Source organism: Aquila chrysaetos, chromosome 16, assembly GCF_900496995.4.
Source record: "Aquila chrysaetos chrysaetos chromosome 16, bAquChr1.4, whole genome shotgun sequence".
NCBI lineage: Eukaryota > Metazoa > Chordata > Aves > Accipitriformes > Accipitridae > Aquila > Aquila chrysaetos.
The window spans coordinates 9,676,881-9,694,152 of NC_044019.1; the positions used below are offsets into that span (position 1 = coordinate 9,676,881).

At 52.1% G+C, this 17,272-nt stretch overlaps 1 protein-coding gene across 17 annotated transcripts in view; it reads left to right on the forward strand.

Moving 5' to 3' along the window:
• LOC115351815 (USP6 N-terminal-like protein) overlaps positions 1-17,272 on the forward strand; it is an 87,642-nt gene extending 70,370 nt beyond the window's left edge. For 16 of the 17 annotated variants that reach the window (XM_041129181.1, XM_041129182.1, XM_030039125.2 and 13 more), the window contains 8 exons: positions 110-219; positions 1,179-1,227; positions 2,722-2,842; positions 3,789-3,883; positions 5,574-5,639; positions 10,863-10,962; positions 12,240-12,392; positions 12,613-17,272. In XM_041129181.1, coding sequence (XP_040985115.1) covers positions 110-219; positions 1,179-1,227; positions 2,722-2,842; positions 3,789-3,883; positions 5,574-5,639; positions 10,863-10,962; positions 12,240-12,392; positions 12,613-13,913 — 1,995 coding nt within the window. In that variant the 3' untranslated portion in view covers positions 13,914-17,272. The remainder of the gene's footprint in view (positions 1-109; positions 220-1,178; positions 1,228-2,721; positions 2,843-3,788; positions 3,884-5,573; positions 5,640-10,862; positions 10,963-12,239; positions 12,393-12,612) is intronic. The other variant, XM_041129190.1, reaches the window with a different exon arrangement.

Below are 17,272 nucleotides of genomic sequence, written 5' to 3' on the forward strand. Positions count from 1 at the left end.
ATGACCTGCCACTCCTGTGGTAGGAAGCATGCCATCTCGCTGTGTGGAGGGAAGTGTGGGCTGAGATGGTGTCTGACTCCTTCCTCTTCTCTGCCCCTCTCCCTTCCAGCAAATGAAAGAACAAGCAAAGAGCTTTTCATCGGAAATCAAGCAGATAGATTTGGACGTTAACCGCACCTTCCGAAACCACATCATGTTTCGGGATCGCTATGGAGTGAAGTGAGTACGGGAGGCTTTGTGCAGCTGTACGGGCATCGGTGCTGGTGGGTGTGTGGGGGATGAGCTGGATGGGGTGGCCAGCAGCCCACTGGCTTGGACTGGCCACCACTCCCCTGGCTCAGAGCAGCTCACAGGTGAGCAAAGCCATCTCTGCCTGCTCCACAAACCATCAGCACATGGTACAACCCACAGATGTTGGGCTGCTGATTCTCTCTTCGGAGAGGTCCACACTGGACCATGTTCAGCCCCAGTTCTTGAGCCAAGCATCAGCCTGTTGCGGTGCCTTGTCCCCCAAAGTTCTAGGGTTGCAGTTGCAGGGGGCTTGGTTTGGGATGGGTGGGATGATGGGGTGGGTCCGTTGGGAGCTGGCTGGGATGGTGTGGACACGGCCTCCACAACAGATGGGGTCGGAGAAGTTTGACAAAGTGGCTTTGTCACTTGGATGAGTCACACCTGGCTGCCCTACACAGACGTAAAGTCTGCAAGGAAGCCTGCACTGCATATCTGTATGGTGAAGACTCCTTTAGCAAGGAGGGAAGGGAGAAAGGAACCTACTCATAAAATGGTGGCAGTGCTTTCCCCAGGATGTATAACACTGGATGCCTGGGTGGTTGCAAGTCTATTAAAAACCCACCACCACTCCAAACCTGAAGAGCAGGTGTGTTGAACAGAGCATGTGTAGGTACGTGCATGTCTCTCCAGGAGACGTGCTGAAGGAGCAGGCTGGTTCAGCCCTGCTCCGTGGGGCCACTGGTGACTCCCCCCTGAAGGAAGAGGTCCCATCGCACATGTCCATCAAGGTGCTTTCTGGTTCTGTGAGCCCTGCTCTTGCAGAAGGCTTGAGTACCAGTTGGCTGGGTGTTTTCAGAGCCTTTGCTCTCTGTGCGTACGCATTGGTGTGTACATATGAAGCTGGAGACCTCGTGCTCAGGTGTTTTAATATCCTTCTTTCTCCCCAGGCAACAGGCACTCTTCCATGTCCTATCAGCATACTCGGTTTATAACACCGTAAGTAGTAAGTTAGTCCAGTTAAAGTGAATAGCGTTGTGCTTTATATATATATATATATATATATAAAGATTTTAAAAAAGCTTTATATGTATCTATATATGTGTATACATGTAGATTTGTGTGTGTGTGTGTGTGTGCGTGTATATATATATACACACAGTCCCACATTTAGCCAGTGGTAATTCCAATTTTAAGTCCTAATACTTGTTTGTACAGACAGCTGCAAGACTCGCAGGCAGCACAAGTCTTTGCACAGTTGTTTCATGCCCTTGTTCATTTTGTCACCTGGTAAATGACATCTGGCAGATGCAGTTTGGGCAAGTGTCAGCAAAGAACAAGGGATTGCCCTTTGGCTTTCCAACAAGACTAGCCTCCTGGCTGAAGGCCCATCATGTTTCTGACTTTGTCATACACTGAATGGCATCCTTGTTGAAAACACTGATTTATTACAGCGAACCAGTCATTTTTAGCTGAAGGGCACAGGCAGAGTAAGCCTAAATTAGCAGCTGAACCTACTGCCTCCATCTCCAGGAGGGGACAATTACCCCAGAAGGCACAGAAGATGCTCAGGGGGGGAGTCAAGGAAACAAAGACCCTGTCTTCCCTCATACCAGATAAATGCTTTACCAGATTTATTTGTTCTTTAATTACTTCAGTGCTCATGTGGGTGAAGGAATCCAAAACAGCATCATAGCCACATGCTGTTTGTCATCCCATTCCTTGAAGTAGCTGCGGGCACCTCTTATGTTGGGGTTTCTGTCCCTCACCCTCCAGGCTTGAGCAGGGCTTGTGGTGGGCATTGCCTGCAAGCCCCTCACCTCCCGCTGGAGGACCTGCTCAAGCGGGTCCAGAGGAGGCCATGAAAACGGTCAGAGGGCCGGAACACCTCTCCCATGAAGAAAGGCTGAGAGTTGGAGTTGTTCAGCCTGGAGAAGAGAAGGCTCTGGGGAGATCTTATTGTGGCCTTTCCATATCTAATGGGGGTTTATAAGAAAGATGGAAAGACTTTTTGCCAGGGCCTGTAGTGACAGGACAAGGGGCAACAGTTTTAAACTGAGAGGGTAGGTTTAGATTGGACATGAGGAAGACATTTTTTACAATGAGGGTGGTGATGCATGGGAACAGGTTGCCCAGAGAGGTTGCCCCATCCCCTGTGTATGCCCCATCCCTGGCAGTGTTCAAGGCCAGGTTGGGTGGGGCTTTGAACAACCTGGTCTAGTGGAAGGTGTCCCTGCCCATGGCAGGGGGGTTGGAACAAGATGATCTTCAAAGGTCCCTTCCAACCCAGACCACTCTGTGAGTCAGTGACATGGTAGATGCTCTAGACATATGGGTGCTGTGAATTTGGGCATAAAGGATAAAGACCTTGAAATGGGGCAAACCTTGAAAGAGGAGAGGGAGGCACAGGCAGCCTGACCTGCTTCTGCAGCTTTAGCATCATGGTGGGGTCTGACGGCATGGCAGCACGCGTGCCCTTCTTGGGTCTTGCAGGAGGTGAGCTACTGCCAAGGGATGAGCCAGATCGCAGCCATCCTCCTGATGTACTTAAACGAAGAGGATGCATTTTGGGCACTGGCACAGCTGCTGACCAACCAGCGGCATGCCATGCACGGTAAGGCTGGGGCGGGATGCGGATGGGGGCTCTTGTGATGGGAGGGGAGGCTGTTTAGGTTGGTTGGTAGAGCCTCGTTTCTCCTCAGGTATTTGTTTAAAGCGGGTAAGGCTTAATTATGTGCCGATGCAACCTGACTACAGAGCTGAACTTCACTCTTGGAGGCAGACAAGCTCATCAGAGAAAAATGTGGTTTATCGGCACTGAGCTTTAGTGCTCAGTAATTAACACTTCTACAGAGGTGCTATCTTCCCTCTGGAGTGCCTTGCCCTCGGCAATCAATTAATTCAAGGTTACAAGTTTTTAAACTGTCTCACAGAAGTACATCCAAGAGCATCATGTAATGCTCTGGTTTTAGCATGCCATGAGCTACATGCCCTTGTGTTTTTGTGGAGATGTAATTCCACCAAATGTGCTGGATTATTTTACTTCAAACACATTAAAGATCCTTCCGTCTTACTTGTGGTTAACAGTAATCTATACACAGAGGGTTATTTTATGAGCAGAGGGCTAAGCCTCATGGCATGATAACTCCAGACAGTTTTATATGCGTGTCCTGCTAGATTACGGGGCGCCGCACAAGGTTGTGGTGTTCAAACATCTTCAGCTTTTCTCTGAACCTTGGTGAGCACCGAGGTGTGTTCCGAGAGGTGTTGGCCAAGCCAAGTCTCAGGCGGGCAGGCGGTGGGGAGGTGAGCGGGTCTGCTCTGTGGGGCTGGGCTGAGAAGGACCAGCTGGGGTTGGTGCTAAGGGTGCTGTTGCCCATGCAGACACGGTGAAGGATGGGCTCTGGGAGGGATGCCGAGGGAGGTAGCTGGGCGTGCTGTGGTCCAGCCGACTTCAACAGGCAATGCAGGGGATGAGTTTCTAGAAAATGAGGCTGCCTCCGTGACTGCTCCAGAGCTTTTCTGATTACTTTTTATTTCTCTCATCTTTTCTCATGAAGGTTTTTTCATTCCTGGGTTCCCGAAGCTGCAGAGATTTCAAGCTCACCATGAGCAGATTTTAACCAAACTGTTTCCCAAACTGAAGAAGCACATGGTATCTCTTTGCTATCAGTCTTTCCATACTAATATCATGTTTTAATGCTAAAGCAATTAATGTAATATTCTGCCAAATAGATGCACAACTGAACATATTTCTAACCGTGTAGGGCTGCCTCAGCCGCAAAGAGGCAAGCGTTTATTAAATGGGGTGCCTGAGTCTTGCTGAGGCGTATGGTTAACATTTGCTTGCTGGTCATCATTAGTGTAGGGACTGCTAAAATCTAAAGCCAGGCAGGAAGGCTCAGGCAGCCTGCAGCAGAAGGAGCTGTTGCATACAGCAGTGAGGCTGGGCTGTGTTCTTACACCAGCTGCAAAGCCCAAAGGGTGATGCTGGACTATCTGGAGTCTTAATTCAATAATTATTAGCCCCAACTGCTTGCATTTAACAGCTTTGCTGTTGTTTAAAGACAGGAGGCGTGTAAGATTTGCTGTGTGTTTGGTTGCTTGGGCACATCCAGTTGTTTTTCTCTCTAGCAGATGGTACAAGGACATTTTGTGGCTGGAGGAGCATCTGCAGGACACATCAACTGCAGTCTAATGTCTAGGCAACTACTTTGCAACACCTGCTTCCTTCTTTTTTCCCCTTTTTCCCCCCTTGCATTTGTTGTAGACAGTTGGTATTCAGTGGCCAGACTCCTGAATGTTTCTTGTGCTCCTAAGGGGCTCAGTGGCCTGGCTCCAGGAAAAGCTGCTTATATTGCCATCATCTGCAACAGCTCTTGCTTCATGCTGCAAATGAGCCAGCCCTGGCCATAAAAGTGAAACAGAGCCAGGACAGGTTTTCACTTAATTATAGCCATGGAGAGGGGGGGAAACCTGGGTGGGAAGGATGGGAATAACTCTGAAAGCTGATCCTGCTTCCTGGCTCCCAAAGGCTCCCCAGGCTTGCAGGTGCTCAGCACCAGCCAAAAGCAAAGACCAGAGACGGCCATTAATCCCACGGGCTTCTTTCTCTTCCCATCTCCACTGCTTTGCTGGCTTTGCAGCAGCGGTCATGTCGACTTAAGGTGCTGTGCATCCCAGTACCAGCTATGCCAGGCTATCAGCCATGCCAGAAAAAGCAAAGCTGTGTGTGAGTGTTGCGCCAGGTGCCACACAGGGATAGAAAAGTGATAGACCGGGGTGACGTTTGTGAGGTTTTTAAGAGTTTTCCTTAGCCTGTCAGGCCATTCTGCTTCTGCAGCAGCCATGCTGTGCAAGTGAGGTAGTGCTATGCTAGCAAAGCTGGCTTGACTGTGCAGCTCTGGATTTACCTGTGGGGATACTTGGGGTTAATCATTTTTGTGGTGCTCTAAGAGACTCGCATGAGAATTGCTATGGAAACAAAAATGGTAGTCTGCAAGGAGTGCGTGGATTGGGTTCCTGGAAGGTTTTTGTAAATCCCTGGAGTAGATATCTGACCAGAAAAGCTTGTCCTAGAAATCCCTCTCCAAAGTTGTGGCTGAAGTCTGGCCACGTCGAGGATCAGGTTTGATGAATGTGTTAGGCAAAGGGCCAAAGCAGGGCTTCAACGTTGGTATTTAAAGCATGGGCTTTGTTGGGAGACAAACCACAGCCAGATCCTGCACCCAGACCCCAGCATTAATAAACCAACCAACCACCCTCCCCAAAAGCCCTACGAGTTGCTTGAACCTCCAGCAGCCATCCTGGTGAAACGCCTGTCTTTCTTTGCTGTCTCCTCCTAGGACAAAGAGCAGATGACTACAGGGATTTACACGACCAAGTGGTTCCTGCAATGCTTCATTGACCGGGTGAGGATGCTCTGCAGGCTGTTTGCTGCTCTGCCACTTGCATGCACGGTTAATCCAACTGGTTTTTTGAAAAAAGTATCATAATTTGAAGAAGGTGTTAATATTTTATAAGGTGGGATATTATGCACACTCTCATAATGCAAAAAAATTAATAAGGGAGAAGCTAAAAATAACTGTGTGTCACTGATGACAAGCCAATTCCCACTGCCTCATCACAAACGGTCACTGGGAGGTGGCTCGGCAGCAGCAGTATAAGCTTCAAAGTCAGGAGAGATCTTCCTCTTGCCCACTGGCACTGCTGCAAAGGCAATTAACCTCACTTTGGCTCTGGAAACAATGTAGGGAGAAGAGCTGGAGGCACAAACCTCAACAAATAGCACTGCAGCAGCTGCAGGCAAAGGAGCAGGCTGGGCACTGGAGACACGTGAAAGCGTGAGAAAATTACCCTGATTTGTCCAGAGCTAATTTGCCTGTCCCGAGCCAAGACTGCTTTATTTTTAGGGGCAGCATTGTGCTTGCGCACTTGAACGCAAGATCCAGACTTGCTGATGTTTAGGACACCTCTGTGTCCCCAGTCTCAATTTTCTGCTGCCCCGTCTCCTACAAAACAGTGGATGACCTCTTCCCCTTGAGAGGGAGCTCACTGCTTTGCAGTCTGTCACTAAAAGCTGTATAAAATGCAAAATCCCGTTAACTGCAGTAACATGGTAAAAGAGCTGCAATGGCCAGTCATGCTAAACTCAGGAGAGTAAGCGCAGCATCCTAAATTTGAACTTCAATGTCACTGTAGGACTAGTATTAATTTCTGTGTTGGTGAGATGCCTCAAATCTTTGCTGGGAGATCATAGAATCATAGTATGGTTTGGGTTGGAAAGTACCTTAAAGATCATCTAGTTCCAAGCCCCCTGACATGGGCAGGGACACCTTCCACTAGACCAGGTTGCTCAAAGCCCCATCCAGCCTGGCCTTGAACACTACCAGGGATGGGGCATCCACAACCTCTCTGGGCAACCTGTTCCAGTGCCTCACACCCTCACAGTGAAGATTTTTTTCCTAATATCTGATTTAAATCTACCCTCTTTCAGTTTAAAACCATTACCCCTTGTCCTATCACTACACTCCCTGATAGAGTCCCTTGCCATCTTTCCTGCAGGCCCCCTTTAGGTACTGGAAGGCTCCTGTAAGGTCTCCCTGGAGCCTTCTCTTCTCTGGGCTAAACAACCCCAACTCTCTCAGCTTGTCTTCACAGGAGAGGTGCTCCAGCCCCCTGATCATCTTCGTGGCCCTCCTCTGCCCTCATGTCTTTCCTGTGCTGAGGGCCCCAGAGCTGGATGCAGTTCTGCAGGTGGGGCCTCACCAGAGCGGAGTAGAGGGGGAGGATCACCTCCCTCGACCTGCTGGCCACGCTTCTTTTGATGCAGCCCAGGATACGGCTGGCTTTCTGGGCTGCAAGCACACATTGCCAGGTCATGTTGAGCTTCTCAACAACCAACACTCCCAAGTCCTTCTCCTCAGGGCTGCTCTCAACCTACTTGTCACCCAGCCTGTATCCATGTTTGGGATTGCCCCAACCCATGTGCAGGACCTTGCACTTGGCCTTGTTGAACCTCATGAGGTTTGCATGGGCCCACCACTCAAGCCTGCCAAGGTCCTTCTGGATGGCATCCCTTCCCTCCAGCATGTCAACCACATCACACAGCTTGGTGTTGCTGGCAAACTTGCTGAGGGTCCACTCAATTCCACTGTCCGACAAAGATGTTAAACAGTGCCAGTCCCAATACCGACCCCTGAGGAACACCACTCGTCACTGGTCTCCACTTGGACATCAAGCCCTTGACCGCAACTCTTTGAGTGCGACCATCCAGCCAATTGCTTATCCACCGAGCGGTCCATCTGTCAAATTCATGTCTCCAATTTAGAGACAAGGATGTCATGCAGGACAGTGTCAAATGCTTTTCACAAGTCCAGGTAGATGACGTCCATTGCTCTTCCCTTATCCACCAACGCTCTAACCCTATGGTAGAAGGCCACCAAATTTGTCAGGCATGATTTGCCCTTAGTGAAGCCATGCTGGCTGTCACCAATCACCTCCTTATTTTCCATGTGTCCTAGCATAGTTTCCAGGAGGATCTGCTCCATGATCTTGCTGGGCACAGAGGTGAGACTGACGGGCCTGTATTTCCCCTGGTCTTCCTCTTCTCCCTCTTTCTTTTCCCTCTTTTCTCTTAAAAATGGGGGTTGTTTCCCCTTTTCCAGTCAGTGGGAACTTCCCCAGACTGCCATGACTTCTCATGGATGGATAATGGCTTAGTCACTTCATCTGCCAGTTCCCTCAGGACCTGCGGATGCATCTCATCAGGTCCCATGGACTTGTGCACCTTCAGGCTCCTTAGATGGTCTTGAACCTGATCTTCTCCTATAGTGGGTGGTTCTTCATTCTCCCAGTCCCTCTTTGGGCAGTGTGGCTGGAGCACTTGCCAGTGAAAACTGAGGCAAAAAAGTTGTTGAGTACCTCAGCCTTCTCCATGTCCCAGGTAACCAGGTCTCATGTTCCCTTCTGAACAGGGCCCACATTTTCCCTAGTTTTCCTTTTATCACCAATGTACCTATGGAAGCTTTTCTTGTTGCCCTTGATATCCCTGGCCAGATTTAATTCTATCAGGGCTTTAGCTTTCCTAACCTGATCCCTGGCTGCTCAATTTCTCTGTATTCCTCCCAGGCTACCTGTCCTTGCTTCCACCCTCTGTAGGCTTCCTTATTGTGTTTGAGTTTGTCCCAGAGCTCCTTGTTCATCCACGCAGGCCTCCTGGTGTTTTTGCCTGATTTCCTCTTTGTTGGGATGCATTGTTCCTGAGCTTGGAGGAGCTGAGCCTTGAATATTATCCAGCTTTCTTGGGCCCCTCTTCCCTCCAGGGCTGTATCCCATGGTACTCTATGAAGCAGATCCCTGAAGAGGCCAAAGTCTGCTCTCCTGAAGTCCAGGGTAGCGAGCTTGCTGTGCACCCTCCTGGCTGCCCTAAGGATCTTGAATTCCACCATTTGATGGTCACTGCAGCCAAGGCTGCCCTTGAGCTTCACATTCCCCACCAGCCCCCCCTTGCTGGTGAGAACAAGGTCCAGCATAGCACCTCTCCTCATTGGCTCCTCCATTACTTGGAGAAGGAAGTTGTTATCAACGCATTCCGGGAACCTCCTGGATTGCTTGTGCCATGCTGTCTTGTCCCTTCAACAGGTATCAGGGTGGTTGAAGTCCGCCACGAGGACGAGGGCTTGTGAACATGAGGCTGCTCCTATCTATCTATAGTGGGCCTCATCTGCTCGGTCTTCCTTGTGGGGTGGCCTGTAGCAGACCCCCACTATAATGTCACCTGTCCCTGCCCTCCCTTTAATCATGACCCATAAGCTCTTGTTTGGCTCCTCATCCATCCACAGGACATATTGACATAGAGGGTGACACCCCCTCCTCATCTCCCCTGCCTGTCCTTCCTAACTACCCTGCATCCTCCCATTCCAACACTCCAGTCATAGGAGCCATCCCACCACATCTCCATGATGCCAGTAAGATCATAGCCCTGCAGGTGTGCGCACATCTCTAACTCCTCTTGTTTATTCCCCATGCTACGTGCGTTTGCATAGAGGCAGTTACGTTGGGCCCCCGATGAAGCTGACTTACAGGCTGGAATTCCTCTGTGCTGCTCTTCAGGTGCTCTCCTGCTGACCTGTGATCCCTCTCCAGGCTCTGGGCATCTGTTGCTGGCACTGGCATCAAACTGGTGGGAGTGGGATGGATTGAGGTTCCCCTCCCCTGGCAACTGTAGTTTAAAGCCCTCTTCACCACCGTCGCAAGCCTATGACCGAAGAAAGATGCTCTTTCCCTTCTCTGACAGATGGACCCCATCAGCCCCCAGTAGACCAGGTTTCTCAAAGTGAGTCCCATGGTCTAGGTAGCTGAACCCCTGGCTGTGGCACCACTCCTGTAACCATTTGTTGGTTCGCCAGATTTGACTGGCCCTTTCAAACCCCTTCCCTTTGACTGGGAGGATTGATGAAAAAACTACCTGTGCTCCAGAGTCCCTTACCGCCGCTCCCAGGGCTCTGTAATCCTTCTTGATACTCCTCGGACCACTGCTGGCTGTATCACTGCTGCCCACATGGAACAGCAGCAGCGGATAATAGTCGGTGGACTGTACAAGGCTTGGTAGTCTCTCAGTGACATCCCTGACACGAGCCCCCGGTACACAACACACCTCTAGAGAGTGCGTCAGGTCGGCAGATGGGTGCCTCCGTACCTCTCAGAAGAGTCGCCTACTACTACTATCACTACTATCGTTGCTTTTTCATAGTTGCACTGGGTGTTATATGGGGAGCAGATCCATCTGCCTTAGCTCCAGCATCTCCTGATGTGACGGGTCTTTCCTCTCCCATCTGCAGAGCAGTGAAGCGGTTCTGCAAGGGCACCTCAGGCTTCGGAGGAAGTCTCTTCCTCCTGCAGGTCCTCGCCGCTGCAAGCTTCCATTCTTCTGCGTTATTGACCCCTCTCCCTTCCGTGTGTGCTGGTGGGGGAGTTTTTGGCTATTTGGCCGTGGGCTGTGTGTCCGCTGCAGACTGCGCTGAGATAATGGGCTAAGAGTGATGGGCTGCTCCATCATTTTGGATATCAGTTCACTCCTAGTTGTCAGATTGGGTCCGGGTGCAAATGAAAACCTCTTGTAGAGGTTTTTCTAGCAAGCAGAAATAAGCCTGTGTATAAGGAAGAGCACTTGTATAGACACCAAAGGAGTGATTTTCCAATGCTTAGTGAGGCACCATTGGGCCTTCAGACCTATTCCATAAATAGCCCTTCATCTGTCTGGGCAAATTGGATGGATGCAGGAATGGTTTTGTGTGCCTGCAAGGCTGAAAGATGATGATGCTCCCTCCAGGTTGGGGGAATCCATGTGTTAGCATGCCTGTGTGGAAAGTTTCTCCTTTTTCTGCATTCATGGCTGGGTTTTAAGTACTTTCCTGGCCACCCAAGGGTGTTAGCTTTAAGGCAAAACCATAGACAATAAAATAGGTTTTTGTGTTACAGATGAATCCTGGACATCCAATGCCTTGCCCTGTTATGTGTTTTGGTGCGAGGGGATGTAGTGATGCCAACAACCTCTGTATTATTATCCCATCAGTCAGTGCTAATGAGTGTGATACTAACGAGCTGGGTTTTTGTTTGTGTGTTTGAAACAGACCCCCTTCACCCTCACCTTGCGGCTGTGGGATATCTACATCCTGGAAGGAGAGCGGGTGCTGACAGCCATGGCTTACACCATCCTCAAACTGCACAAAAGTAAGGTCCCAGCAAAGCACGTCTCCTGTGGCAGAAGTGGCACCATGCTGGGCCACCCCTGTGCTGCCGACTCGGAAAGCCTTGCTGGCTGCTACCAGCCTGCTCGGTGCCCTGCGCTGGCCCCCAAAGGCACGGTCCCGTGCTGATGCTCCGGGGAGGAAATGAGATGCCACAAGGGTTGAAATGCTGTGCTCAGCACACAACAAACCCCACCCGAAATGCTCCCAGCTGCCTCTTTCCATGTGCTGCGTCCGATATCTTTTATCATCACACTTTTAGGGGCAATACAGGCAGCAGCCAATCTGTCTGCAAAGCTGTATGTGGCAGTTCAGCTGAAAAGGCTGTAGAGGGAGAAATAAATCAATTAATATACTTCTAAAATGACCAAAACCTGGTTTTCTTACATAACGTTAAGGCAGTGATGTTTCTACCTTGAGATCTTTGGGACTTTGAACCCCTCCACTCCCATAAGGTAGCAGCCTTGTGTTGTCACCCTGTCAGGTCTTTAGTGTGGGACAACAGTGATGCTGATAGTGCAAGCTGGGAACCTTTGGGCCAGTGGGATTTATGGGACTGCGTGTGTCGGCTTCTGCAAACAGCCACCCTGCTCTTCCTTGAGCTGAATGAAGAACAGGCTATTCAAATATATCAAGTATCCTGTTTGTTTGCAAAGACTGGGAAATTGGCAGGCAGGCCCAAGTTTCAGCCTGGCTGTGAAATCATCTCTCCTCCCTGAGGAATGTGTGGTGCGGATCAGCAGCCCTGCCTTCATCCCGTTCCTGCCTACCTCCCATCCTTGCCTGCATCCCATTCCTGCCTGCATCCCTGGTGTGGGTCAGCATCTCTGCCTGCGTCCCTGCCTGCTGGCTGGTGCAGGTTGGCATCCCTGGCTGGCAGTGGCGGCAGCAGCTGCTGGCAGTGGCTGTTCAGTCTGATGCTTGGGGTCAGTCTCATGGAGCTTTTCCTCCTCCTAGAGGTATTGGTGAGAACTTCCAGAAATGGCCCAAAACGTGCATCCTGGTCAGCATAGGTCCCAGCCCTACCATTGTCCTGCCATTGCTGAGCTACTGCCCAGAGGTAGCATGGATATGTAAATGTATCGACAACCCTGAGCAACAGCAGGAAGGTGGGAGAGAGGCAAAAACGTTCAGGCTGTCCCATTGCAGCATGGGAACAGCAGCAGAATCCCAGATAAAACCAAAGCAATGCAACCCACACTCATGCTACCCTGCAGTTTGGCCGTTCCACTGCCATTACTCCTTTCTACCGTCCCCCAGAGCGCTTGCTGAAGATGACGCTGGAAGATTTACGGGAATTTCTGCAGGAGAAAATTGCCGCTTCCCTGCAGTACGAGGACGATGCCGTCATTGAGCAACTGCAGATGTCAATGACCGAACTGCGCAAGATGAAATTTGACCTCCCCCCGCCAGGTGGGTAAAGGGGAAGGCAGGCAGCCCAGTGGGAATGGCCAGTGGTACCTGTGTGCACTGGGGACCAGAGCATCCCTCTGGCACGGCTGGGAGCCAGGGCAGCCCAGAAGGTCTGGCACCCACTGGGTGCAGCATCTGCCTGCCCCGCAGTTGGGGCATGCCAGATGCAAAAATGAACTGATGCACATTTTGGGTTTTGTTTTCTCTGCTTCCAATGCAGCAAAGCCTGAGGAATTCCCACGGAAGCCCCTGGGCCTGGAGCTCTCCCTCAACCTGGTAGCCATGAAGGGCAATGTGGCAGCCAATGGCCAGAATGGCCAGGTGGGCGAGCACCCCCCGGACAGGGAGCCCCATCCCCACAGAGGTCCTGGGGTGCCAGGAGGAACAATGGTGGCAGAGGCGAGGACTCCCACCCTCCAGCGCAGTGAAGCAGCTGAAGCGACAGACATCTACCTGCATCCTCCTGGCAGGGGGCCACCAGGAGAGGAGAGTCAGGTGGAGCCCACTGGGAATGGGCAGCCGCCGCCTCTTCTGAAGGCAAGCGAGCCCCAGGCCCGTCATCACCTCCTGCCCACAGCCCTGCCTCCAGAGCAGCCTCTTCTCACCCCCAGCCGTACCACAGTGGACCACGAGTCGGTCTCCCTCCCCACCCTGGCCAAGCATGGATCCTTGGACTGCTCTCTCCAAAACATGCCGAGTCCTCCCGAGTCGAGCGCCACGGAGCTTTCTGCTACGGACCACTCAGTATGGCAGTCAAATCCTGCTGCTCTGCCGGCAGGAGAACAAGCATCTTGCCTCTGCAAAGAGAAAGCGGTCGAAGCACCCCCTTATCCTCAGCCGGGCAGCTGGCAGCAGCTCTCCGGCACATCGCAGCACGACGGCTCCCCAGAGAGCAAGCACAGGGAGGAGACGGCCGAGAAGCGCTGCAGAGCAGCACTGCCGGACCAAACGGACTTGAAGCGTTTGGCATCCAAAGCTGCATCCACAGGGGAGCTCACCAGCCTGCAGCAGAACGGCCCAGGGAACGCCACCGGCACCGTGCACTGGCCGGAGGGCTTGGGCGTCCTGCCCGCGCACGGGCTGGCGGGTGGCAGCGTGCCTGTCTTATCCGGCAGCGAGTCAGAGGCAGCGGGGCTGGGCAAGGGCTGCCCCTTCCAGCGGGTGCCATCCCCGACGGCGGAGCGGAACAGTCCCTACACTGTTATCAAAACCACCACTCCCCTCCACCTGGCCCATGCAACAGAGCAGGACTTCTCGAACAGAAAGCAGGTGGCATTGCCTCTGCTGGAGGCTGGACGACCCCTGCCTGCCACCTCCATGCCACCGCCTCTTGCGCTGGACCCGGAGGAGGTAGATGCCCAAAAAAGCCTGCAGAAACCATTAAACACACTGAAAGCCCCACGACCCCCCCTGAGCCCCAAACCAAAATTACTGCCGCAGGTTGCCAAATCCCACTCGGAGAACAGTTTCCTTTCAGGCTCTCCTGCCCTGGCAAAACTGCCCAAATCGGTGACGTTTTAGTGGGGACAGGGGGAGGTGAGGGAGAGGAAGCAGGTGCTGGAGCAGCACCCGTGCCCCGTTTTTGGGACACCCCCCCCTTCAGCAGGGCTGTGTGGGGGTGACAGCACAGAAGCCATCGCCTGTGGAGCTGTGCTTTGGTACGAGCGCGCGGTGAGGCGATGGAGCGGTGGCCGCCGGCGCCAGGAGACACCAGCAAATTGGGTTTGCATCTTTCCTATGGACAAATTGGAAAACGCTTTCACTTTTTTGTTCCTCGAAGCTCCCTGAGCCTCGTCGCGTGTTGGGGTGGGGGGTAGAGGCAGGGCTGGTGAATGTGTTGCGTGTTTTTTTCTGCGCCTGCCTGCCATAGTACCCATGGCTGTGGAAGCGGGCGTGAAGCGTAGGAGTCTGAAATGCTTTCTTTAGAATGCCCGATCAGCGCAGCCAACAGCGTTGCTTTCAAAGGCCCTTGTAGCAATAGATCTTTATTTCTTTTCCCAGGCTCACGGTTGTAGGCAGCAGCATTTTCAGGCAGGGCCATGGCATCCCGGCAGGGCGCAGGCAGCCTCCTGCCTACTCTATGCAATTCCACAGCGCGGTGCCTGGCTCCTGCCACGGTGGTGGATGGGGTCCTGGGGGGAGGTTAACGGCTGGTGAGTCCCTGGCCGGGGTGGGGGGGTTCTCCTTGGTGTGACCCTGGTGAAGGACAGCCAGCGGGGTGGTTCTTTCCCAGGTGCTCAAGGTGATAAGGACAGTGATGAAGGTTGAGCCCTGTCTCTTGGGCTGAGTGGCCTTTCCCTCACAGGCCCAGGGCGGCGAGCGGGCTCGCTGCCTTTCCATTGAACAGGAAAAGGGGCTGCTGCCTTGGGAAACCTCCTGCCTTCGCTAGCAAGCTGCTGGAGGTGCAGTGGTGTCTAATCATGGTGCCCAAGCTGAAGCCCACTTTTACTTTGAGCAAGTTATGTGTCGGGGTGGAACCAGCATAGGAGTTGAGGAAGGAGAGCACATTGCCTAGAACCTGATCCCAGCCCTTCTGGTTTAGCCCACCCAGAAATCAACCACCAAGGAAGGAAACCTGGGCACAGAGGTTTGGAAGATGATGCTGTAGAGCATCACTGTCAGCACAGCCCACTGCTGAAGAGATAACGCAGTGGGTGCCCACATACCCTTGATGTACTGGTGGCCTGTCCATCTCCTCCCCATCCCAGGGTGTTGCTGCTGCACAATCCAAACCGTTGGCTGGAGGTGAGCAGGGACCCAGGGACACTCACCCCACTGAAAGAGCTGCTCCAAACATCTGTTTCCCATATCTACTTCACCCCTATAGGTGAAGGGACTTCATTGGGAAGGAAGATCAATGGATGCAGCAGGAGCTAACCTAGGCCAGATGTGCTGTATTTGACTCTGCTCTCCAGAAGCGTGGCTGCAGATGCCACTTTAGATGGGACTGCAGGTGGAATTCCCATCCCTTCAATGGAGACCCTGGGCAAAAGCTCTTCTAAGGAGACTTTGAAAACTGTTTATCTCACAGGCTGCTTCAGTAACATAACCTGATAGGAAGCCCAGTAGAAACTTCCACTAAATTACTTTGGGGGGTTTATCAGTTGTTGGGTTTTTTTCTGTTCACATGGTGGTTTGTGTTAGCAGCAGGGAGAGCATCGAAGGGAGCACCCCATCTTTCTTTGGATGTAGCCAGCCAGACCACAGCACCCTCAGCTTCTGTTGCAACCCCTCCTCTGCCGGAGACCCCATCTTCTGTTGAGTCTCCAACCTTGCCCGTCCTCTCTCCCTCTGCAAAGCAGGGATAACCCTATTAGCTACCTCGCAGGGGTGTTGTGAGGAGTCAAGAGTTGCTCTTTGAGAACTGCTGTATGAATGTTCAGTATTTGTGTTTTGAGATGCCATGGGTCCTTTCTAGGACAACGGTGCTTGAATTGGTTTTAATTTAGAGTACTTTTTCCAATAACCATACAGTAATTAAACCTATTTGTGTGTTAAAATACCTGGGCAGTATTTCAGGACAGGTATCGATTGCCTTCTGCTAGCAGGCCACTGGCCTCTGGAGTTCACCGAGAAGCATCTGAGGGCTGGTGGTCACCTCTTGGCTTGGTTTCTGTAGCTTGGGGGTCTGTCCTCTCCTTGAAGCACACATAGGACTCCTGCTAATGTGTCTGAGCATTTGGCTCACACGTGCAAGAGCCGAGACCTTTTTTCCCCTCATTTTTACCTTTTTCTCCTCATTTTGGGCACACAGCCTCTGCACATCATGTTGCACGTGCGCCCAGGCTCCTCACCCAGCGTGTTGGGGATGTTCTGCAGTATTCACATTTAAAAAGGTGGTTTGCGCCAATCTTGGGAGAGCTGTCAAATGCACAGTACTCAGTGCATGGTATATGGTGCATGGTGTTCAAGAAGAATTTGGGGTTGTTCCTCCCCTCCAAGCCCTAACGGGACTGAGCAGCAAAGTCCTTGGTCACCTCCAAGCCTGGGGGAAGCCACCAGGTGGTTTCAGTGACCTTTGGACCAGGTAGAGACAGGCTCCCCGTTCCCTCCAGTGTGTTCTCACTGGGAAGGTCTCCGAGCTCCTCCCTGTGCCACCTAAGAAGCTCTTCTGCAACCTGCAGCCCCCGAAAGCTGGCAGGTTTGGGAAGAGTGCCCGGGGACAAAGTAGCCTGAGCTGACTGGGAGCCAACAGTGCGCACTGCTTTCCTTGGAGCGATGCTCTCACTTCAGCACATCAACACATCTACTAGGAGATGACTGATGCTCTTGCCTTGTCTGCCTCTTGCTGCAGATGAAGGTGCAGCCATGGTGGTCTGTGGCAGCCCGGGGTGGGCAGGACATGGCCCAGCTTCAGCTCTTTTGCCGGGGATAGGAAGGGAAGAAGAAGGGCGAGGGTGGCAGCTCAGCAGGACAAATAACTGCCACTTGCACCCCTGCGCCAGCCTCCTACAATGGCCTCAGCCCCTTAGCAAAAGCCACTCTTACCGCAAGCAAACTCAGGAAAGCAGCCCCCACCGCTGCCCCATCCCTGCCCTCGCAGCCCTGGGACAGCTCTCGCCTTGCTGCCTTCCATGTAGTTTTAAAGACCAACATTGCAGGTTTGGTTGGTTTTTTTTTTTGGTGGGGGGGGGTTGCAATTGAGCATTTTGAGTGGCTGTGGTGCTGGCAGGCAGCAGGAGCCACGGGGACTGGGCTGGGGACCAGCTCCAGTGTGGGAGGGCGGTTGAGGTCAGGGGTCTCTCGGCCATGCACTTTGAGAGCCCGGCTACCATCTGCTTTTCTTTTTAATTGCTATTCTTGTTTACAGCGTGGAACGCTTCCTCCATGACTCTTTCTAATGTATTATAATTATTACTTTATAAAAACATTTTTATGTC